This window comes from Lepidochelys kempii, chromosome 23 (assembly GCF_965140265.1).
Source record: "Lepidochelys kempii isolate rLepKem1 chromosome 23, rLepKem1.hap2, whole genome shotgun sequence".
Classification (NCBI taxonomy): domain Eukaryota; kingdom Metazoa; phylum Chordata; order Testudines; family Cheloniidae; genus Lepidochelys; species Lepidochelys kempii.
In genome coordinates, this window is record NC_133278.1 from 4,684,810 (window position 1) to 4,706,661 (window position 21,852).

Below are 21,852 nucleotides of genomic sequence, written 5' to 3' on the forward strand. Positions count from 1 at the left end.
GAGGTAATACACGTGGGAGGGACAACAACGACCTTCCCCCCTCACCCCCCCCCCGACAACCGGCATTTGGGCGGGAAACTTCTTCCCGCCCATTCTCCCCTTTCTCCTTGCCCCGCCCTCCCTCACTTCGGACTGAGCCGCGCTCACGTTGCCCAGCCCCGCGCCAACCTCTGGCCCCGCCCCGCCTCTCAGTCGCCCGCTCTCATCGCCTGACCCTCAGACCGCCTCCGCCAATCGCCGCCCGGGCCCCGCCCCCTCGCCGCCCAGCAAAAGCGCGGCCTCCATGCCTCGCTCCTCTCGCACGCCGGCAGCTCGCGCCGTCCCTGGGCTCCTCCACGCGCCCGCCCCTCGGGACCCGACGCTCCGTGGGGGGCCATGGCCGCGTGTAGGGACCGCGTCCGCCTCCAGGGCGCCGGGGAGAAGGGCGCCTCCAACGGGGAGATCGGCCCGCGGGACGCCGGCCACGGCGCTCTCGGCCCCGCGCCGGGCTCCCGGTCCAAGGCAGCCCGCGTGCGGGGCTGCCTGCGCGCCAACCTGCTGGTGCTGCTGACCGTGGCCGGGGTGCTGGCCGGGGTGGCGGTGGGGCTCGGCGTGCGGCAGGTGCCGGGCGGGCTGAGCCGCGCCGGGATCCTCGCCTTCTCCTTCCCCGGCGAGCTGCTGCTGCGCCTGCTGAAGATGATCATCCTGCCGCTGGTGGTCTGCAGCCTGGTCTCCGGCGCCGCCAGCCTGGACCCCGCCGCCCTGGGCCGCCTGGGCGGCTGGGCCATGCTCTTCTTCCTGCTCACCACGCTGCTGGCCTCGGCCGTCGGGGTCAGCCTGGCCTTCATCATCCGGCCCGGCCAGGGGGCCGCGCCGCCCAGCCTAGAGGGCGAGGGGGACGGAGCCGTGCCGGAGGCCAAGGAGGTGGCGGACTCCTTCCTGGATCTCATCAGGTGAGGCGCTGGGGAGGGGGCAGAAGCCAGGGGGGGAGCCACGTGTCCCCTGGGGCGGATGCATGGCGGGGGAAGCGGGGTTGCAGTTTCCCATCCTCTGGAGCGTGGGGGTGGGGGGGCTGGGGAGCGTGTCGAGGCCCGCGTCTGAGGCCGGACTTGATCCGGCAGTGAAGGGGAAACGGACACGTGTCGTTCCCGTCTCTCACCCGGATCTAGGGGAGACCCAAGTTCCGGCTGGCCTTGCTGATTCCATCCCGGCTCCAGCTCCGTACCTGGGAGGCTGCAGGCCCTCTCCTTCGCGTGGGTCGCCCTTCAGGTGGACTTGGGGGGGCTTCCTCCCCTCCTAGCGCCGTGATGGTGGCTGCTCCAAGGCCTGGATAGGACAGCTGGGGGCTCTGGTTGCAGGTGGTGGAGTGGGGAATCGTGCTCATCCCCTTTTATCCTATTCTGGTTGATGGCTGGTTTGGGGAGATAAAAAGTGATCCGGTAGTGACCCCTCTGTACTGGCTGTGTTGTGTCTCCATTTGGTGTAATATCTGGTCTCCCTGGCATCACTACTGTGGCTGGGTCCATCCACTTAGCTTCTTACTCTTTTCTGAACAGGTTCCTGAGTTGTATGCAGTGTTGTCCTGGCCTCTTCCCTTCCCCCACATTAAAGCCCCATGTTAGGTACTGCCCTAGATATACATGGTAGAATCTGCTCTAAGGCAGCTGTCTTAAACTGCCTCTCTGAAGTAACCTCAAAGGCTTTCTACTAATCTTGTTCTACCTTCAGACTCTTGTCCACTGGTAACTAAAGCTCTGTGGGTCCCTTGAGTGTCTGGTTGGTTGAGAGTTTGTAACATGCTGGGATGAAAGATAAGCAAGAAATGTTGGATGAAAATGTGATTTGCCACCTGCACAGCACTCCCCACATCCAGAGATCCCAAGAATGACTTTAGTCTCCCAGCCTCCTTTCCCAGTACGGTTGGGGAAAGCGGGATACAGTGTAGGTATCTTGGGCAAGTCATCAAGTGAGTTTATGGCAGAGCTGGGCATGGAACTTGGATCCACTGACTTATAGTCCTGTGTCCGGCTCCCAACTCCATTCTCCTTCCGCCCCCCGCTGAAGGCATGTTAAATGCTTGCTGTGGAAAGTGTCTTTTTGCTAATTGAGTCCAGCAAACAGGATCCTATGGGAAGCTTGTAAAGACCTGATGGGCACTTCATGGCTTGAAGTATGTCTAGAATGGTGGGAGATCCAACAGGAGACCAGAGGAATGTGGTAGTCCAACACTTCTGACCCCACAGGGCCTACGCATTTAATTTCCTGTGTCAGACATAAATGTTACATGTCCGTTAGACCACCTCTTCCTCGTGATGTGTACATGCAGAGGCAGCCTGGCCTCTAGGCTGTTAATTCATTAATGCTTAGTTGGCATGTCAAGCTATACAAGTGTTCCCAAAGTATAAAAGGGAGAGATCCCTCTGGGCAGTGTCAGATGCTGACACTACTGAGGTTTTACTTTTTTCAGGCTTTACTATTTACAGTAAATATGGTCCATTTGCCGTAGATATTTCCGATCTGATTGCATACTGCTACATAGCAGCCTGCCACCCTGAGAAAGGGAGGGAGACCGCATCATGTTATGGAACCTGATGGCATCTCTCAGTCTCTCTCCTAGGGTAAAGTGCAGGGGTTTTTTAACAAAAAGCTTAGTAGGTGGAGTCTATTTTTGATGGAATATCCCCTTGAATCTGCTCTGTTCCAGGCAACTGCTGAGTCACAGTGACTGGCAATTGAATTCTGGTGTCTCTCCTTGGTAGATGGGGACTAGAGAGGTGGCATGCAGCCCATAAGGAAGAGAATTGTCACAGAACCTGTAACTTGATGCTGAATGAGTATAGCCTTAGCCTACTCCAAGGCCAGAGCCAGCACAGGCAAAGCTGACTGAGCTCCTGAACCATCAAACGTTCTTTGTTTCTGAATTATACAAATAACTAGATCCCAGTCTGGGTGGAGCAGGGATGTGAGGTAGGCATTATACGTGTGTTGTGACTTGCCCACAGTCATGCAGACTGTGGTAGAGAGGGGATTAGAACCACAAAGACCAGCCTCTTATAGCAACTTTCATACTAGCTTCATGCCCCCTGGAGCTGACTTGTGGGAGGATAACCTGGATAACCCCGATTTCAAACCAGTCCGTTCACAGAGCCTTTGTGTTCATCAATTGTGATCTGGGGTTGAGGACCACGTTGTGCTGGTGACATTGTGAGTCTGCCTGGTGGGAGCTGGGATTGGTTGAGCTGCTAGCCTGGACTGGCATTTGGACACAGAGGGTGAAGGAGTTGGGCTTGTAGCTGATGGAGAGAGCCTGTTGTGGCAACAGGCTGCTCTGTGTCTGAGAGCTGATGTCTGTCTTGGCCAGCGCAGTATCTTTGATCACTGCACTGCAGAGACACCCAAGTTTCACAATAGCAGCAAGCTCCCATACTTCATTTGTGTCTATTTACATGCTTAAATCTGATGCCCTGTTTGTGTCCCTGTTCCTGTTTTGATGGATGAACAGAAACTTCTTGTTGCAGGAGTTTTCTGTCAGCTAACCCCCAAAATCCCTGCATAGATGACTTGCGTCCTAGCCCCACACTTAAGAGGGTGATGCCTATTGGCCGGAGAACTCGTTAGCTGTGTTTTGGACACCTGCTTCGAACTGCCCTCTGTTCTTGTTGACTTCTTGGCTGAGGTGCTGCTGTGTCCCGAACAGCCTGAATCTCCTCCTTTCATTGGAACAGCCTGTCAGCATTTCCCCTGTTCCTGGTAAAATCTCAACATCTTATGCATGAATCATCTGAAGTGAGTCACCAGAACTGACATTTGAATAGTTGTGCAGGAAACAAATTCCAGTCTTTAGGGTTTTTTTATGTGGCTTGGGGCTAGCAACCTAGCTCTGAACAGCCATCTCTTGCCCAAGGGTTCCAACATAGTGCTCTGCCAGTGGTTAGCTTCCATGTAAGCCAGTGTCTTGTGCTGAAACTCCCTCACTTCAGCGGAATGAAAATCTAGCTTGCATTAGATGCCCTGTTTTCTTTAGGGACCAAATTGGGGTGTGTGTGTGTGTGTGGGGGGTCACTACTGATCCTGTCTTTGTACAGTGACCAGATGTCCAGATCTTATAAGGACAGTCCTGATTTTGGGGGGCTTTTTCTTATATAGGCTCCTATTACCCCTGCCCCTGTCCTGATTTTTCACACTTGCTATCTGATCACCCTATGTCTTTAGGAAGTGGCAGGGGGGAGTGTGATATAGGTAGGGTGACCAGAGAGCAAATGTGGAAAAATCGACATGAGGGTGGGAGGTAATAGGAGCCTATATAAGAAGAGACCCAAAATCGGGAGTGTCCCTATAAAATTGAGACATCTTGTCACCCTCGTTGTAGGTGGAGCCCTGTCTGTCTGATGCAATGTTGACTGTATGTTGAGCCTGCTGCCAGGCAAAGAAGTGCTGCATGGGGTGGGGTTGAGACTGAAACCACTGCTCTGGGCAGGCATTCCAGCCTAGCCATGTGGAGGCTGGGTTGGGGGATGGTAAAGCAGAGCTTTGAACTGTCAAGGGTTAACTGCTAAAATGAAGCTGTCTGCCTCAAGTCTAGAAAAAAGGCTAAAAATAGTTCTTTGGGTGTCTTTACCTCCTAGGAGCACCTGTGTAGCTTTATCTTTAGCCCAAGGGCAGCACAAGAAGTCAGTGGTCTTTGGGGAGCACCACTAGAATAGTAGGGTGGAAAGGTGAGAGGGTTAATTAACCCATACAAAATAGGCAAGACTATTTTCTAAAATAAGAAATAGCAGCCGAAGTGTTCTCTTCCTGGTGGGGTTGTTGCGTGTGGTTTTTTTTTTGTGAACTGGTTTGTTTCCTTGCCTTTCTCAAGGGAGAGTTAAGGGCAGCCAATGCTTGAGTTGCTTGGCTTTGTCTGGGTCAGGGAGGCAAATGTCTCTTACAAAAGAGGAGAAATCTCTAACTGCCTATTGCCCATGAGTATTATTGCCTTTTGTCTAAGTTCAAATAGGCAAAATTATAACCTCTATTGCTATTACGTTGAAAGGTGCTCCTGGGTGCCAGCAGGTGTGGCTGGGATCCAAAGACTATCACAACCCTTGTTAAAGTCTGTGGGTTTGCCAGGTACTCCTGGAGCATGTCTGCATTTAAAAGTTAATTCAGATTCAAGTATGTTGTGAATTCAAAGCTCAATAGCTATCCCTGAATAACTGTGTATAGACAAATCCTTGAACTACATCTTCACTATCCTTTCCCCTTCTCCCCCCCCCCCCAAAAAGGGTGGGTAGGTCTTTATTTTGTTTACAGCAGGAAAGCTGTTTGTACAGACCTCACCCAGCTACCTCATTACAATCTCTTCCCTTTGCGTATGGTTGACCTCACTTAGTTTACCTTGTAGTAAAATGACAGGGTCTTGTCACCACCAGGATTGTATAGCAGGATAGATAACATGGGTGTTTAGCTCATGGTAAAAATGCACTTTTTGTCCATGAAGACTCAGACTCGGAAGCAATTAAGCCCCTCTGTGTAGTAAAAACAGCTGCAGACAATGGGGGACTACCACCAAAGCACTAGGATGCATAGTAGGTCAGAGTAAAGCTGAGTGGACTGAGTTGCCAACGAAGGAGCTGGAAGTTGGTGTTGGATGCAGCGAGCCAGGTCAAGGAATTGTGAGCATGACCCTCAGAGGAAGCTTCTTGGGCATAGAGCATGCTGGAATGGCAGGCTTAGGAATTTTGGAGCAAAGAAACTGCCTCCTGGGAAACATGACCCTGTGGATGTTTTTGAATAAACAAGGTAACACCAAGAACACTGACTCCTTTATTTCTCTTTCTAATAGAAATGACCTTGCTGGGCCCTGGATATTGGCCAGTTGGTCAGGCCAGAGGGGCCACTCTGATCATTAGCTCTAGTTAGCCAGTCTCCTCTAAGACACCCCCGTTTGGAGCCTTTCCAGTGAAGTGTTCAGCAGAAAAATGACTAATTGGTGGTGTGGTCTGTCTTAAACTTGCTGATTCCAGATTAAACAACATTGGCTTTAAAAAGCCAAAAGATGATGAACATGCTAAGGAGAATCTAAAGAGCCCAGCTGGGTTTTCTGCTTCAGGCCTTCTCTAGTGCAGAGTACAAACTAGATCTCGGTGCCCACTCCCTCATCTGCAGGGACAAGAAAGCAGAGTAACTATTCTGGAATAGCGTCCACACAGCTGTTCTAGAATAGCTTATTTGGTGATAGCTAGGCTGTGTAGACACACCCTTATTTCAAATGATCTCTCTGCTTTACCCAGTTGCTACTTGTCAGGGACACTTACCTCCTTGCCCAGGATAGTACCTATTCTACTTGGGCCAAAGCAGACTACCTTAAACCAAAACCTCTGGGCAAAACAAATGCTGAGATGAAAACCACACACAGCCTAGAGAAAGGGATAGTCTCTGATGCTTAATGGGGTTTGTGTGCATTCTCTCCTAAATTTACTGCCAGATTTGGAGGTGAGTAGATGTTGGGCTCCTGGATTTTGTTCCCGGCTCTGCTGCTGTCTTGCTCTCTCTCAGGTCAAATCTGCATTGGTCTATTTTTTTAGGTTGTGTGTAAATGAATACTGCAGCTGGCTGACACTAGGCAGGTCCCAGAGGCTGCTGTGGGATTGTAGCTTAAACTAATATAAACTGCTGTAACTGTCCAAACTCTTCAAGCATGGTTGTAAATGGGTTTGGAGTGGCTGGCTGTGATTACAATGTGCATTCTGCAGCAGCTGGAATCTACTCTGTAGTTGTCATAAGACATATGGCGGATTTGTCTTTTAAAAAAGCCATCATTAAATCGGTTTCCCAAAACAAATACAGACCTACGTGGCAGAACCTAACAGTCCCATTTAGCCACTGTGCTCTGTCACAATGAAGGACCTGTGCACTCTGCATGAACTGACAATTCCGTACTTAGCACTTCTCATCAGCTCTCAAAGTGCTTCATGGTCTAATGTAGTTATCCCCAGAATCTCCCTGTAGGGCAGGGTTATTATCCACACTATATAGATTGGGGGAGGGGGAGGGAAAGAGAATGAAGCACAGAGAGGCTAAGTGACTTGTCTGAGGTGACACAGGAAGTCTGTGGTGGAGCAGGGAATTAGGCCGGGACTTGGAGTGCCAGCTTTCATGTTGTAACCAGTGGACCACTTTTCCTGAAGTGGCTGGCTCATGTGCCTAGTTGTCCACAGGACCCAGGTCAAAAGGAGCGTTTAAATTGATTAGACCAAGTTAAATAAGTTTAGAAAGGTTTTGAGTCCTGTAACTGTCCTGAATCTCTTCTCACTGCTCTTCCCTCCCAGCCAATTTTTGGGCATTACAATCTTTAAAGAGATTGTCTGATTCGCATACAGCTGGGAATAGCTCACAGGTGCAACAGTGAAACTTCAGAGAGGAATGAGACCTCCAAAAGAGGCAAAGAACTTGTTCTAACAATAGCGATCTTTGGTGTCTGTAGCAAGAGTAGAATGGTGGAGGGGTGGGATTTGAGCCAGTGTGATTGGTGAAGGGACTGGGTCCCTTAACTATCGAAGTCTGTGCTGCCACCCAGGTGATACTTAGATGTCAGAGGTTCTGCTCATGCAAGACTGCTGCTCACTTGAGACATCCGTTGGAAGTGGAAAAGATATCTCGGATAAGGCTGCACCTAAAAACTGCAGCGCTAGACTTAAGGCAGATCTTTTGTCATTAATAGGCGCCGTCTCATCCTTTTGCAGCAAGGGGGAATTGAGGACAGCGTCATTGGCTTTACACTGGAATTTCCTGGCACTTCACTAATCTTCAGTGATCCTGTTTTTTAACCAGGGCTTTGCTCCATGTGTCTTGGCACTAGGGAGGGTTTAGCATGCTCCAGTGACATCGTAAACATGTTTATCCAGAGGGGTTAGAACAACCAGCAGCAGTCAGGATCTGGAATCTTTGGTTTGAGTCTGACATGGGTTGAACATCCGTTTGCCCTCTTATGGCAGCTCAGCGGCCTGTATGAAATAAGTGTGGTCTCAGCTCAGTTCTAGCAGGCAGGTATCTATAGCCAACATTTACTGCTGGCATTATTAGTTCTGTTCATGACCCCTAATCCAGCACTTTCCCTCCCGCATTGGAAGCTGTGCTGAAGCCTCTTTGAAAGGAGAACTGTGTACAGTCAAAACTGAACAGGTCAAAATGCCCATCCAAGGGTATCTGGGCACATCTGAATAAACTGCTTCCTTGCCCTTGCTCCCAGGAAAATGGGTGATTCCCTACAGCTTGTTTGCATTCTCCTTGCCTCTAGGCTCTGCTATCCTGATCAGAAGAGGGGGGAGTGTGAGTGAGCAGCTGCCTCCTAGAAGGGTCCTCCACTCTGGCAATGTTGCCTAGTGGTTAGAGCACTGCACTGGTGCTCTGCAGAGCTGTGTTCTGTTCACTCTCTCATTGGCTTGCTGGATTACCTTGCCCAAGCCACTTCCTCTCTGTGCCTCAGTTTCCCCCTCTATAAAATAGGGGTGAATGGTACAGACCTCCTTTGTAAAGTGCATTGAGATCTATTGATAAGCACTGCTGTATACTATAGGTATTGCAACACAATTAGTGCTGCTGGCTGAGGCATGCCTGGGTGCATGGTCATCCTGCCTTTGCCTGTGCTATACCTGCCCTGGGGAGAGAAGTAGCTCTCCAGTCTCTGGAGCTGGCAAGATAGCACTTTATTTTGAGAGATTAAATCAGAGAAGCTTGAGGATGTTCAATTCTGTCCCTACTTGCCAGGCTTCCTGCACTGAGATGTGTGATGTATCTAAGCATCAGTGTGCGCTTGGTTATAAAAGATCAAAGACCTTATCCCTGCCTCTGGAAGCTCTGACATAGGCAACACCCTGGGAGAGCCAGAGACATGTTCCTGCTGGGCTTCTGGTTGTCTGGAGCAAGGGGATTGCTCCCATTATTTCTGCCAGGGGACTAGAGGTTTCGGAAATGTGTAGGATCCATCTTAACCAGTTAAATTTTCTCCATCAGATGCCAGCGATCTCCTCTGTTCACTGTCTCTAACCAGCACTCACCTGAATCTGCTGCACAGACTGGCTTGTGCTCAGAGCAGCCTTCCTAACAACTTGGGTAGAAACAGAAGGAAACCTTGGCTTATTGATCCTGGGGGATGTGAGGAGGAGATGCTGGCCTGTGGTGCTCTGGCATGTTTGTGGATCTACTGCCTTCCTGAGCCTAAGGGCAAGTCCACACTGGAGTGCTACAACAGCACAGCTGCACCCATGCAGCTGAAGCACATCCTCTCCCGTAGGCATAATTACTCCGCCGCCACGAGAGGCAGAAGCTATGTTGGTAGGAGATGTAGCGCTGGTGTGGAAAACACTTAAGTAGATGTAACTTAACAATGCTCAGGGAGGGTGTGTCTTTTTCAGCCCCATAGCAACATGAGTTACCTAGACTTAAGGGCTGCTCTACACTGCTGCTTAATTGTAAAAGCCAGCTGGACTCCATTGGTGTGATAATTCTCACACCAGCATCAGAGCTAGGAGACCTACCTAGAGCTGGAGCAGGGGCTGATCCAATCTTTTTGGCTTACATTAGAGCATGGGTGCTCACAGTTGTCAATATCTTCCCCTCCTCTTGGGGGGCGGGGGGGGGGCAGGGCAGGGCTATTAACTCCATTGTACAGATGCAGAAACGAAGGCACAGGGATGCTGAGTGACTTGGCCAAGTTGAGAAGTCTGGTAAAATATGGACTTTGGCTGCAGGTGGTGGGATTGGGGTTGGGCCTACAGAGGCTATAAGGGGAAGAGAATAGGCTGGAAAGCCACTCCTTGGTTTGAATGGAAAAACAGAACCACTTCAGACATGTGGGGCCTGATTCACTTGCTTGTGGGATCTTGTACAGTTACATCAGTGCATATAGTGACATGCCACCATGCTGATCACAGAAGCAACAGATTTGGGCCCTATGAGTTTCCCTCTGTAGTCCTTTCCAGCTAGCATAAACCAGTCCTATTTTGTGGTGGATGGGACCAGTTCAAGCTGCTCAAACACCAGTTCAATTGGTGTGTCTACGTAGAGGGGTTTGACTCTTTGCAGATGGGAATGATTGCTGTGAATCCAGGGTATGAATTCAGACGGTCAGTCAGTGAAGAACAGAGCTCTGTCATGAATGTGCCTTTCCTGCCTGTCTCAATCCCATGGGGAGGATGGAAGCTGCTGTGGGAGACCACAGTGCTAGAGTAGAGCTCTGTACATGTGCAGAACACTTCACAGTCCTGGTGATCACACTTCCCCTTATGCTGGGCTCTGAGACTGGGTTGGGAGCCGCATAAAGGAGGGTGACTGGGAACCGGACACCTAATGCAGTCCGTGGCAGCACTCTGGGAATGGGGCAGGAAGGCTTACACTAGCCCTGTTATCCAGGATTAGCTGGAGGCACATGACAGCTGAGTCTGCAGAGCTTTGTTGCTTTTGGTACTTACTGGCTGCACTTTGAGAGGAAAGCTGGCTCCTATCCTTGGGTAACTTGAGGATGGGGTGTTGTGTCCTTAAGAGAATCACAAACATGGCAGCCATATACTTCCCCCTTCCAGAGCCTGCCTGAATACTCCCTTTACTTCTGCAGTGGGTAAGCCCCTTCCAATGTGGGGTGGGATATACAGTCCCCTACACACACCCCTCCCAGCTAAGGCTGAGCTGGGCTTGTGTCATGTTTGCTTTGGATCAGGATAGTTCTCTTGTCGGCAAAATGCAGTCTCTCCCTTTAGTGCCAGTCCTGTGTTGGAATGTGGCAATCACTGGGGTTTGATTGTGGCGGCCCCATGTGACTGCTGTTTGGATTGGTGTTTTAGGGCCGGCTGCTGGTGGAGAGGATGCAGGCATCTCCCTGCTGCCCCAAATGGATATGCTGGCCTGTAATGGAGTCTCAGCCAAGCTGGTTCATGCAGGCTGGGGGAAGCTGGGTTTGGACTGTGATGTGAATGCAGAGCAGAGTACCTCTGCATTGGAGGCACAGATCATTCAGGTCTGCCTTCAGCCTTGGGAATTGTGAAAGGGCCTGCTGGCTCTTCCATGGGAAATCCCCTGTCCCTGATAGCATGTAAAATCTCTGGAAGTAGCAGTTAGTGTTATGTTGCCCAGGGGAGAAAAGCTCTGTGCTGTGTGGCTGAGGTGCAGCTTTGGGTATCAGGACTCAAGGGTTCAATTCTCCTCTCTGCCACTGACTTCCTGGGTGACTTTGGGCAAGTCACTCCTCCCTCCTGCTGTGCCTCAGTTTTCCTTCTTGCTAGATGCAGGTTGTCATAAATATAAAGAAGGGTAAACACCTTTTAAAATCCCTCCTGGCCAGAGGAAAAACCCTTTCACCTGTAAAGGGTTAAGAAGCTAGGATAACCTCACTGGCACATGACCAATGAGGAGACAAGATATTTTCAAAGCTGTGGGGGAGAAACAAAGGTTCTCTGTTTCTGTGTGATGCTTTTGCCGGGAACAGAAAAGGAATGGAGTCTTAGCCCTAGTCTACACTAGGACTTTAGATTGAATTTAGCAGTGTTAAATTGATGTAAACCTGCACCCATCCACACGATGAAGCCCTTTATTTTGACTTAAAGGGCTCTTAAAATCTATTTCCTTACTCCACCCCGACAAGTGGATTAGCGCTTAAATCGGCCTTGCTGGGTCAAATTTGGGGTACTGTGGACACAATTCGACGATATTGGCTTCCGGGAGCTATCCCAGAGTGCTCCATTGTGACTGCTCTGGACAGTACTCTCAACTCAGATGCACTGGCCAGGTAGACAGGAAAAGAACCATAAACTTTTGAATCTCATTTCCTCTTTGGCCAGCATGGCAAGCTGCAGGTGACCATGCAGAGCTCATCAGCACAGGTGACCATGATGGAGTCCCAGAATTGCAAAAGAGCTCCAGCATGGACTGAACGGGAGGTACAGGATCTGATCGCTGTATGGGGAGAGGAATCCATGCTATCAGAATTCCGTTCCAGTTTTCGAAATGCCAAAACCTTTGTCAAAATCTCCCAGGGCATGAAGGACAGAGGCCATAACAGGGACCCGAAGCAGTGCCACGTGAAACTGAAGGAGCTGAGGCAAGCCTACCAGAGAGGCGAACGGCCGCTCCGGGTCAGAGCCCCAAACATGCTGCTTCTATGATGAGCTGCATGCCATTTTAGGGGGTTCAGCCACCACTACCCCAGCCGTGTTGTTCGACTCCTTCAATGGAGATGGAGGCAACACGGAAGCAGGTTTTGGGGACAAAGAAGATGAGAGCTCGCAAGCAAGGGGAGAAACCAGTTTTCCCGACAGCCAGGAACTGTTTCTCATCTTGGACCTTGAGCCAGTACCCCCTGGACCCACCCAAGGCTGCCTCCTGGACCTGGCAGGTGGAGAGGGGACCTCCAGTGAGTGTACCTTTTAAAATACTATACATGGTTTAAAAGCAAGCATATGAAAGGATTAATTTGCTCTGGCATTCGCAGCTCTCCTGGATGTACTCCCAAAGCCTTTGCAAAAGGTTTCTGGGGAGGGCAGCCTTATTGCATCCTCCATGGTAGGACACTTTACCACTCCAGGCCAGTAACACGTACTCAGGAATCATTGTAGAACAAAGCATTGCAGTGTATGTTTGCTGGCCTTCAAACATCTGTTCTTTATCTCTGGTATCCTTAGAGTGAGATCATTCACGGTCACCTGGTTGAAATAGAGTGCTTTTCTTCAGGGGACACTCAGAGGTGCCTGTTCCTGCTGGGCTGTCAGCCTGTGGCTGAACAGAAATGTTCCCTGCTGTTAGCCATGGGGAGGGTTGAGGGGGTAGCCACACAGTGGGGTGAGGCAAAATGCAATGTTGTAACGAAAGCACATGGGCTATGTATGTAATGTTAACAGCAAGGTTTACCCTGAAAGAGTGTAGCCACTATTTTATAAAATGGGTCTTTTTTTAAATACCATGTCCCTTTTTTCTCCACCAGCTGCATGTGTTTCAATGATCACAGGATCTTCTCCTTCCCAGAGGCTAGTGAAGATTAGAAAGAAAAAAAAAACCAAAAAACAAAAACACACTTGTGATGAAATGCTCTCTGAGCTCATGCTGTCCTCCCACACTGACAGAGCACAGACAAATGCATGGAGGGAAATGTCAGACTGCAGGAAAGCACAAAATGATGGGGAGGAGAGGTGGCAGGCTGAAGAGAGTAAGTGGTGGGTTGATGACAGGGCTGAAGCTCAAATGTGGTGGCAGCATGATGAGAGGAGGCAGGATTCAATGCTGAGGCTGCTGGAGGACCAAACCAGTATGCTCCAGTGTATGGTTGAGCTGCAGCAAAGGCAGCTGGAGCACAGACTGCCACTGCAGCCCCTCTGTAACCAACCGCCCTCCTCCCAAAGTTCCATAGCCTCCACACCCAGACACCCCAGAACGCAGTGTGGGGGCCTCCAGCCAACCAGCCACTCCACCAAAGAGGATTGCCCAAAAACAGAAGGCTGGCATTCAATAAATTTTAAAGTTGTAAACCTTTAAAGTGCTGTGTGGCATTTTCCTTCCCTCCTCCACCACCCCTCCTGGGCTACCTTGGTAGTCATCCCCCTATTTGTGTGATGAATGAATAAAGAATGCATGAATGTGAAGCAACAATGACTTTATTGCCTCTGCAAGCGGTGATCAAAGGGAGGGTGGTTAGCTTACAGGGAAGTAGAGTGAACCAAGGGGCAGGGGGTTTCATCAAGGAGAAACAGAACTTTCACAGCGTAGCCTGGCCAGTCATGAAACTGGTTTTCAAAGCTTCTCTGATGCGTACTGCACCCTCCTGTGCTCTTCTAACCGCCCTGGTGTCTGGCTGCACGTAACCAGCAGCCAGGTGATTTGCCTCAACCTCCCACCCCACCATAAACATCTCCCCGTTACTCTCACAGATATTGTGGAGCACACAGCAAGCAGTAATAACAGTGGGAATATTGGTTTCGCTGAGGTCTAAGCGAGTCAGTAAACTGCACCAGCGTGCCTTTAAACGTCCAAATGCACATTCTACCACCATTCTGCACTTGCTCAGCCTGTAGTTGAACAGCTCCTGACTACTGTCCAGGCTGCCTGTGTACGGCTTCATGAGCCATGGCATTAAGGGGTAGGCTGGTCCCCAAGGATACATATAGGCATTTCAACATCCCCAACAGTTTTTTTCTGGTCTGGGAAGAAAGTCCCTTCCTGCAGCTTTTGAAACAGACCAGAGTTCCTGAAGATGCGAGCGTCATGCACCTTTCCCGGCCATCCCACATTGATGTTGGTGAAACGTCCCTTGTGATCCACCAGAGCTTGCAGCACTATCGAAAAGTACCCCTTGCGGTTTATGTACTCGCCGGCTTGGTGCTCTGGTGCCAAGATAGGGATATGGGTTCTGGCTACGGCCCCACCACAGTTAGGGAATCCCATTGCAGTGAAGCCATCCACTATGACCTGCACATTTTCCAGGGTCACTACCCTTGATATCAGCAGATCTTTGATTGCGTGGGCTACTTGCATCATAGCAGCCCCCACAGTAGATTTGCCTACTCCAAATTGATTCCCAACTGACCGGTAGCTGTCTGGCGTTGCAAGCTTCCACAGGGCTATCGCCACTCACTTCTCAGCTGTGAGGGCTGCTCTCATCTTGGTATTCATATGCTTCAGGGCAGGGGAAAGCAAGTCACAAAGTTCCATGAAAGTGCCCTTACGCATGCAAAAGTTTTGCAGCCACTGGGAATCATCCCAGACCTGCAACACCATGCAGTCCCACCTGTCTGTGCTTGTTTCCCGAGCCCAGAATTGGCGTTCCACCGTATGAACCTGCCCCATTAGCACCATGATGCATGCATTGGCAGGGCTCATGCTTTCAGAGAAATGTGTCCATGTCCCGATAACTCACATGACTGCGCTGACGTCGCCTCCTCTCCCAGTATCACTCTGCCAGGTTCTGGTGCTGCATATACTGCTGGATAATGCGTGTGGTGTTTAACATGCCCCTAATTGTCAAAGTGAGCTGAGCAGCCTCCATGCTTGCCTTGGTATGGCGTCCGCTCAGAAAAAAGGCACGGAACAATTGTCTGCCGTTGCTCTGACGGAGGGAGGGGCGACTGATGACTTGGCTTACAGGGAATTAAAATCAACAAAGGGTGTGGCTTTACATCAAGGAGTATTTCAGGCAGGACTTCATGGAGGGTTCCAATAAGGAATGGTGCACCAAAGTAATTGTTCTTATTGGAACAAGCAGGTTGGTCTGGCCTCTGATTGATACATGGCTAGATTTACCTCACTGCGCCTTCTCTGTGAGTGACTGCAGTGTGACCTAGAGGAAGGAGTCCCCTAGACAGGGGAGGGGGGGGGTAAGCAAATGCGTACAAAACAGATCTGGTCTATTTCTTGTTTTGATCCATTCCATCTATCTTTTACATCTTTGGCTGGCAGCAGACAGTGCAGAAGGACTGCAAGCCATCCACATCTCATGGCTGCTCGGCAGAAGATGGTACAATAGGACTGCTAGCAATCCGTATCGCCTGCCTGTTCACCATAAGATGTTTCAATAGGACTGACTGCAGGACTAAAGAGAATGACCTGGTCAAGTCACTTCTAATATAGTCCCTGCACCCATGTCTGCCCAGGCGCTCCTGGCCGATGTGGCCAGGAGTACCTCGAACGTGACAATGACGGCTACCAGTCGTACTGTACTGTCTGCTGCCACAAGGCAATGGGTTGCTGCTGCTTTGTAGCAATGCAGTACCACGTCTGCGAGCACCCAGGAGATATACGGTGACAGTTACCTGAGCGGGGTCCATGCTTGCCGTGGTATGGCATCTGCACAGGTAACTCAAGAAAAAAGGCGTGAAACGATTGCTGCTGCTTTCACGGAGGGAGGGAGGGAGGGAACGGGGGCCTGACGATATGTACCCAGAACCACCCGTGACAATGTTTTAGCCCCATCTGGTATTGGGATCTCAACCCAGAATTCCAATGGGCAGCAGAGACTGCGGGAACTGTGGGATAGCTATCCACAGTGCAACGCTCCGGAAGTCGACGCTTGCCTCGGTACTGTGGAAGCACTCCGCCAAGTTAATGCGCTTAGAGCATTTTCTGTGGGGACACACACACTCGAATATATAAAACCAATTTCTAAAAAACCGACTTCTATAAATTCGACCTAATTTTGTAGTGTAGACATACCTTAGTAAGTAAGCTAGCTAGATATGTGTTAGATTGTTTTGTTTAAATGTCTGATAAAATAAGATGTGCTGAATGGAATGTAGATTCCTGTTTTTTTGTCTTTTTGTAACTTAAGGTTTTGCCTAGAGGGATTCTGTTTTGAATCTGATTACCCTGTAAGGTATTTACCATCCTGATTTTACAGAGGTGATTCTTTTAGTTTTTTCTTCAATTAAAATTCTTCCTTTAAGAACCTGATTGCTTTTTCATTGTTCTTAAGATCCAAGGGTTTGGGTCTGTGTTCACCTGTGCAAATTGGTGAGGATTTTTATCACGCCTTCCCCAGGAAAGGGGGTGTGGGGTTTAGGGAGGATTTTGGGGGGGAAAGACATTTCCAAGCGGGCTCTTTCCCTGCTATATGTTCATTAGATGCTTGATGGTGGCAGCAATAAAGTCCAAGGGCAAAAGGTAAAATAGTTTCTACCTTGGGGAAGTTTTAACCTAAGCTGGTAAAAATAAGCTTAGCAGGTTTTCATGCAGGTCCCCACATCTGTACCCTAGAGTTCAGAGTGGGGAAGGAACCTTGACACAGGTACTGCTCGCAACACAGTGGGGACTCCCTAAGACAGTTGAGGCCTCTGTGCTACTGTAATACTTGTAAAGTGAGTCCATTGGGGTAGGGGAGACCTTACAAATGTGAGGTTCCATGGTGCCATCTGCAGTGCGAGTACATCTCAGAGTGCACCCCCACTCTCCTACCCTAACTCGTAAGGACATCACGGAGCACGGAGGACTTTGCAGTCTCCTGCTCTCTTTCTAACTGGGCATCACACTGCTAGCAAGCAATGTGGAAAGCCATGCAAGCAGGTCAGGTCTGAAGCCTTCATGTCAGTACTTCTGGGGTCTATCCCCAGTGCTGATTCTGCAACCTTAGAAGCATTTGATCTCTGTGCTTTTGTAAAATGGCTAGACGCTCCCAGTGGTTGTGAGAGTGGGGGCTTGCCTAAACAGGGATCTTGCATAAGATTAACACAAACACGCTAATGTTAAAGTGCCTTGCCTCTACCTAGGCTTTTAAAAGTGAATTAATTTGGTATATCAGGCTGTTCTAATGAATCCTGTATAGAACAAGAGTAACTCTACTTTGCAGTTTGTCTGCTTAAGGTTCACATGGATGCATTCATCCTGTTGCTACCTACACTGCATTGCTTCACAGCTGGATTGGCCTGTCTGTGCTTTCTGCTCTGGGCTCATCTTGACTGGATGCATACTCTAAGTGCAGGCATGCAGCCAGCTCTGCCCCTCTTCAGTACCAGGTAGGGGTGACAGAGTAACAGCCGTGTTAGTCTGTATTCGCAAAAAGAAAAGGAGTACTTATGGCACCTTAGAGACTAACCAATTTATTTGAGCATAAGCTTTCATGAGTTACAGCTCACTTCATTGGATGCATACCAGTACCAGGTAGGGGTGAGTTCATGCCCCACATTTCCACATGGACTCCTGAAGACCACCTGGGTTTGACTGCAGCTCTCCAGCAAGAGCGATGTCAGGCACTGGACTGCAGACAGCTACAAGACACTGAGATGCAGGGGCGCTGCCAGGCCTGGTCCCAGTGCCCAGCCAAAGCAAAGGGGCTCTGTCAGAGGTACCTGAAGGCAATGGACAAGAACAGGGTTTCCAGTAATGCTCATCACATGGGCAGGTAATGGGAGCAACTGGTCTCCAGTGACGATATTCTTAAGGGCCGTTTTCTGCAAAGCATCCAAGACAGCATGACACACGCCCAAGATGTCTAGGGTCCTTTCCACACCACATGGTCTTCCTGGGCAGACAAGAACTGGGACACAGCACATGCAGAGATCACAGAAGAACCGTATGTGTGCAGCCTGACTGAAGCCGCCATGGAGGAGAGCTCTACCAGCAGCCAGCCTCATGATGCTATGGGTGGGAGGTGTACCTGTTTTATGTGCTGTTAAAATACAAATGCATGGGGGGGGGGGGGGTTAAACTGCTCTCTGCTGGGTACCAGCTGTCCTCTGCCAAGCTGAGCAGAGCCAGAAGACCAACTGGCAGTGAGAAGTTATCATCCCCATGCTCAAAAGGGCACCTGTGCCAGAGACTTAAAGCTATAAAATAGCAAATACCAGAGCCAGTTGCCCTCGTGGGGGTTATTCTGTACACAGTTTTTATGCTGCTTGTAGCAGCAGCTCCAGTAGGAACTCTGCTCTGGGTCCCAGGTTGTCCCGATGCACTTTAATTGAAGGTACAGTTAAACTGGATGAGGTAAATGGCCAAAATCAGCTTATGGAGTACCTCCAGAATTGCAGGGTGTCTTCATTCGCTTCCTATGGGCTGTTAACCTTTGTATTTAGTTGCTGTAAAGGTTTATTTTTTTGCAGGTCACTTTTTTAAAAAATTGAAGGCCCAGGGAACACTGTGCTTTAGCACACACACTTCATGGCTGTGTACACCCACTAGAGCTAGTGTTCACTTCTATTCCTGTAGCAGCTGGGCAGACCCCATCCTCAGGAATAGCAATGCTGCATATCTCTTAGGTTTGCCCATTGCCTCCTAGAACAAGATGGCCTGAAGCCAGTTCTCCAACATAAGGATTGGATAAGCACCTCTGCAGGCTCTTACTAACCTGCCCCCTACCCAGCACTGCTACAAGGGCATGCCAAAATCAAGGGCAGAAGCAGTGTTTTCTCATTGTTGGTATGGGGACTAGCACTGGGAGAATAAATGTGATCATTCTGATGGCCCTTAGTAGCTGGGTCCCATGACTTGTGCATACAGGGGGAGGGATAGCTAGCTCAGTGGTTTGAGCATTGGCCTGCTAAACCCAGGGGTGTGAGTTCAATCCTTGAGGGGGCCATTTAGGGATCTGGGTCAAAAATTGGGGGTTGGTCCTGCTTTGAGCAGGGGGTTGGACTAGATGATCTCCTGAGGTCCCTTCCAACCCTGATATTCTGTGGTAATCTGTGGTCCTGGCACCAATAAAATGACCTCAAATTGCCAAAGATGAGGCAGAGACACAAGGAAACATTCAGAGAACCAGTGCCTGCAGCCTAGGAGGGCAGAAGGGTGGAGGGATGGCTTCCTAGGCTCAGGCTGAAGGCTCACAGGAGCGTGTGCGGCCCTGGAAAGGGACATGATGGACGTGCAAACAGCTGTGAGGCAGCTTTTTTTTTTTTTTGTAGCAGAGGCCAAGCACTGCCCCTACGTCTTGCCCTGCCAACTCTGGGGAACACACCACATTGGAACCATGGTGGTGTGGGAAAGACCTCACTCAACTCCCCACAGAAGGATAGGCCTGAGTGCCCCACCTCCAGGAGCTTGTGAGCACCCCACAGGCTGAGTGTGCCACAGTTCTGTTGGCCTGTGTTCTTGGTTAACGGTCTGGGTTTCTGTAATAAAAGTAGAAGTGTTTTTGGGGTGGGTGTTACTCGTTAACTCAATGGCTCTTTTCACCCAACCTGGCTGGAACATTCGATTACATCACTTACCTAACATCCCTCCATCCTCTGAGTTCCTAATAAAACCAGTGCACAAACACGTCACTGTTTTAGTTGCAGCATACTCATTACCCCCTAACTATCCCTTGGCCTCAATGTAGGAGCACAGTTGCATCATTGCTCCTGTTTCTGTGAACTCTTGGGACATGTTTTCTCAGAGGTTGTCTATAATGTTCAGAAATTCTCTCCACCACCTGTCTAGGCTCTCTTCCCTGGCTCATGGATGTTTTTTGATGGGCGTTTGCTATGTTCTGCACAAGGCATAGAATGAAGAGAAATAGCCAGCTTTACTAGGTACCATGGCTGCTTTCCCTTCGCTCTTCCAAACACATGTGCTGCTGTCATTTTGCAGCTGCTCTGCAGCCCCCGTTAATATTGATGAACTTTGCCCAGTGATCAGCCAGGCCGTGCAGCACCATTTTGGTCAAAGTTTCTGGCCTGGGGTGTGTGGGTGGTGCAAAGGAAAGGCACTGATCGCTTAGCAGTTGCCCCTGTACCATGCAGTCCCCCATCCATGCAAAGGCATTGCCAAACTTTGACCTGGGGCAATAGCATCCTCTTAATAGCCTTGCACGCCTCCACAAGACCAGCCCAAGCAGTTGATTTCTCTTCCCCTCCCCCCCCAAAAAAACTCCAGACCACTTAGCATGGGGGGTGGGTTCCAAATGGCTACACACTTCTCTGCGCGGAGGGGCGTTCTCATGGGGGTTCTGCTGCTCCGGGGTGAGCTCTGCAGAGATCTCTAGGAACGTAGCCTGCTGCAGCTACTGCTAATCAGCCCCGTTCAGCAGCACTATCCTGTTCTCCTCTCTCCTCTGTCTGTGCTAGTTGACCAAGCCCAAAAACAGTGCTGCACTCAGTAAGGCTGTTCCGGTTAAATGCCCTGTTGAAGTAACTGCTGGATTTCCTCTTCTCCCCCTCAGTGGCTGTATTGCTGCGGCATCCAAACCTGTCAGCTAAGTGACTGCCAATACACATGCCTCATCCTGTCATGACCACGGTGCTCCGTGTGTCCCCAGGGCAGCCTGATTAGCAGTTCGAAAATGGCACTGGCAAAATACAGATGAATTATGGGATGTTAGGAGAGGAATCATGGGTGTTTCTCAGATCTCCTTCTCCAAATCCCAGAATTCCTCTAGGTTCTGGGAGGCTTCCCCCAATGCACCATGAGAAAAATTCTAGAGCATTGAGGTGAGCGGCAGAACTTGGCACCAGAATGCTACCTGCTTCATTTGAACAACTGCAGAGCTGTGTGACTGCAGTAATTAACAAGGGTTGTGCCTTAAGGTGACGTAACAGCTCCGTGCTGTGTACTTCAGTTCTATACAGTTAATTCTGGGTACTTAGAATGAACATACTAGATCGGTGTCACTTTCTTGTATAGACAAGCGTTTGCTCGGAGATCTCTAATGCGAAGGGGGCCAATTTAGTGACCTTGTATTTTTCTGAAGCTTTGCTGGCTAAACTGTTCCCTTCTCCACAGGAACATCTTCCCTTCCAACCTGGTGTCGGCGACTTTCCGTTCGGTAAGTGACTCGCTGCATCATCCCACGCGCTGTTTGTCCCGCAGGTCTCCCCTTAATAACCGTTCTAGAAACTGTCGTTGGGCTGTTTGTCTGAGTGTAGGACACCATCTTAGTGTCACCTGCACTGCAGATGACCTCAGGGTTGGGGGCAGAACTGGCCCTTTACAGTTTGGTAGTGTAGATGGAACCTAGCGTGTTCCCCTATTTTCATACTACGGATGGTACCCTGTTTTGTGCATGTTGGTGACAGCCAGCTCCCTGGCACTGCCTCTCAAGAACTGCCTTCCATAGGCTTAGCATGGGCAAGAAGTGCCCTCAATATGTTTGTACAGTGCCTAGCCCAGTGGGGCCTCTGGGAAAAGAATAAACGATGAACCTGATGTTGGGTGCATAATGCCTGCTCTAGAGATACGGTGGTGGTTTTGCCGTCACTCTAAATTAGGATCAGGTAGATCCAAGTGGCATTCAATCTCTCCAGGTTCTTGTAATGGGTCTGCCATGGTATCTGACGGTCTCCTGAGATTAAAAAAGGACAATCAGTGTGTGCCCTTTAGAGTAGGAGAGAGCCCTTAAAGGAGAGCTAAGCTCAGGTGGGTGGGGTGGTGGGGGGAATTCAGGCTGAGAATTATGTTAACAATGAAGGCAAATCTCAGATGGGGATGTAAATTCACCCCTTCTCCATT

General features: G+C 49.9%; 1 protein-coding gene across 2 annotated transcripts in view; it reads left to right on the top strand.

Annotated features, from left to right (window-relative positions):
* The first annotated feature begins 213 nt into the window (after positions 1-213).
* The window catches only part of SLC1A5 (solute carrier family 1 member 5), a 34,425-nt gene continuing 12,786 nt past the window's right edge, over positions 214-21,852 (top strand). For both annotated transcript variants that reach the window (XM_073321767.1, XM_073321766.1), the window contains exons 1-2: positions 214-932; positions 21,127-21,169. In XM_073321767.1, coding sequence (XP_073177868.1) covers positions 376-932; positions 21,127-21,169 — 600 coding nt within the window. In that variant the 5' untranslated portion in view covers positions 214-375. The remainder of the gene's footprint in view (positions 933-21,126; positions 21,170-21,852) is intronic.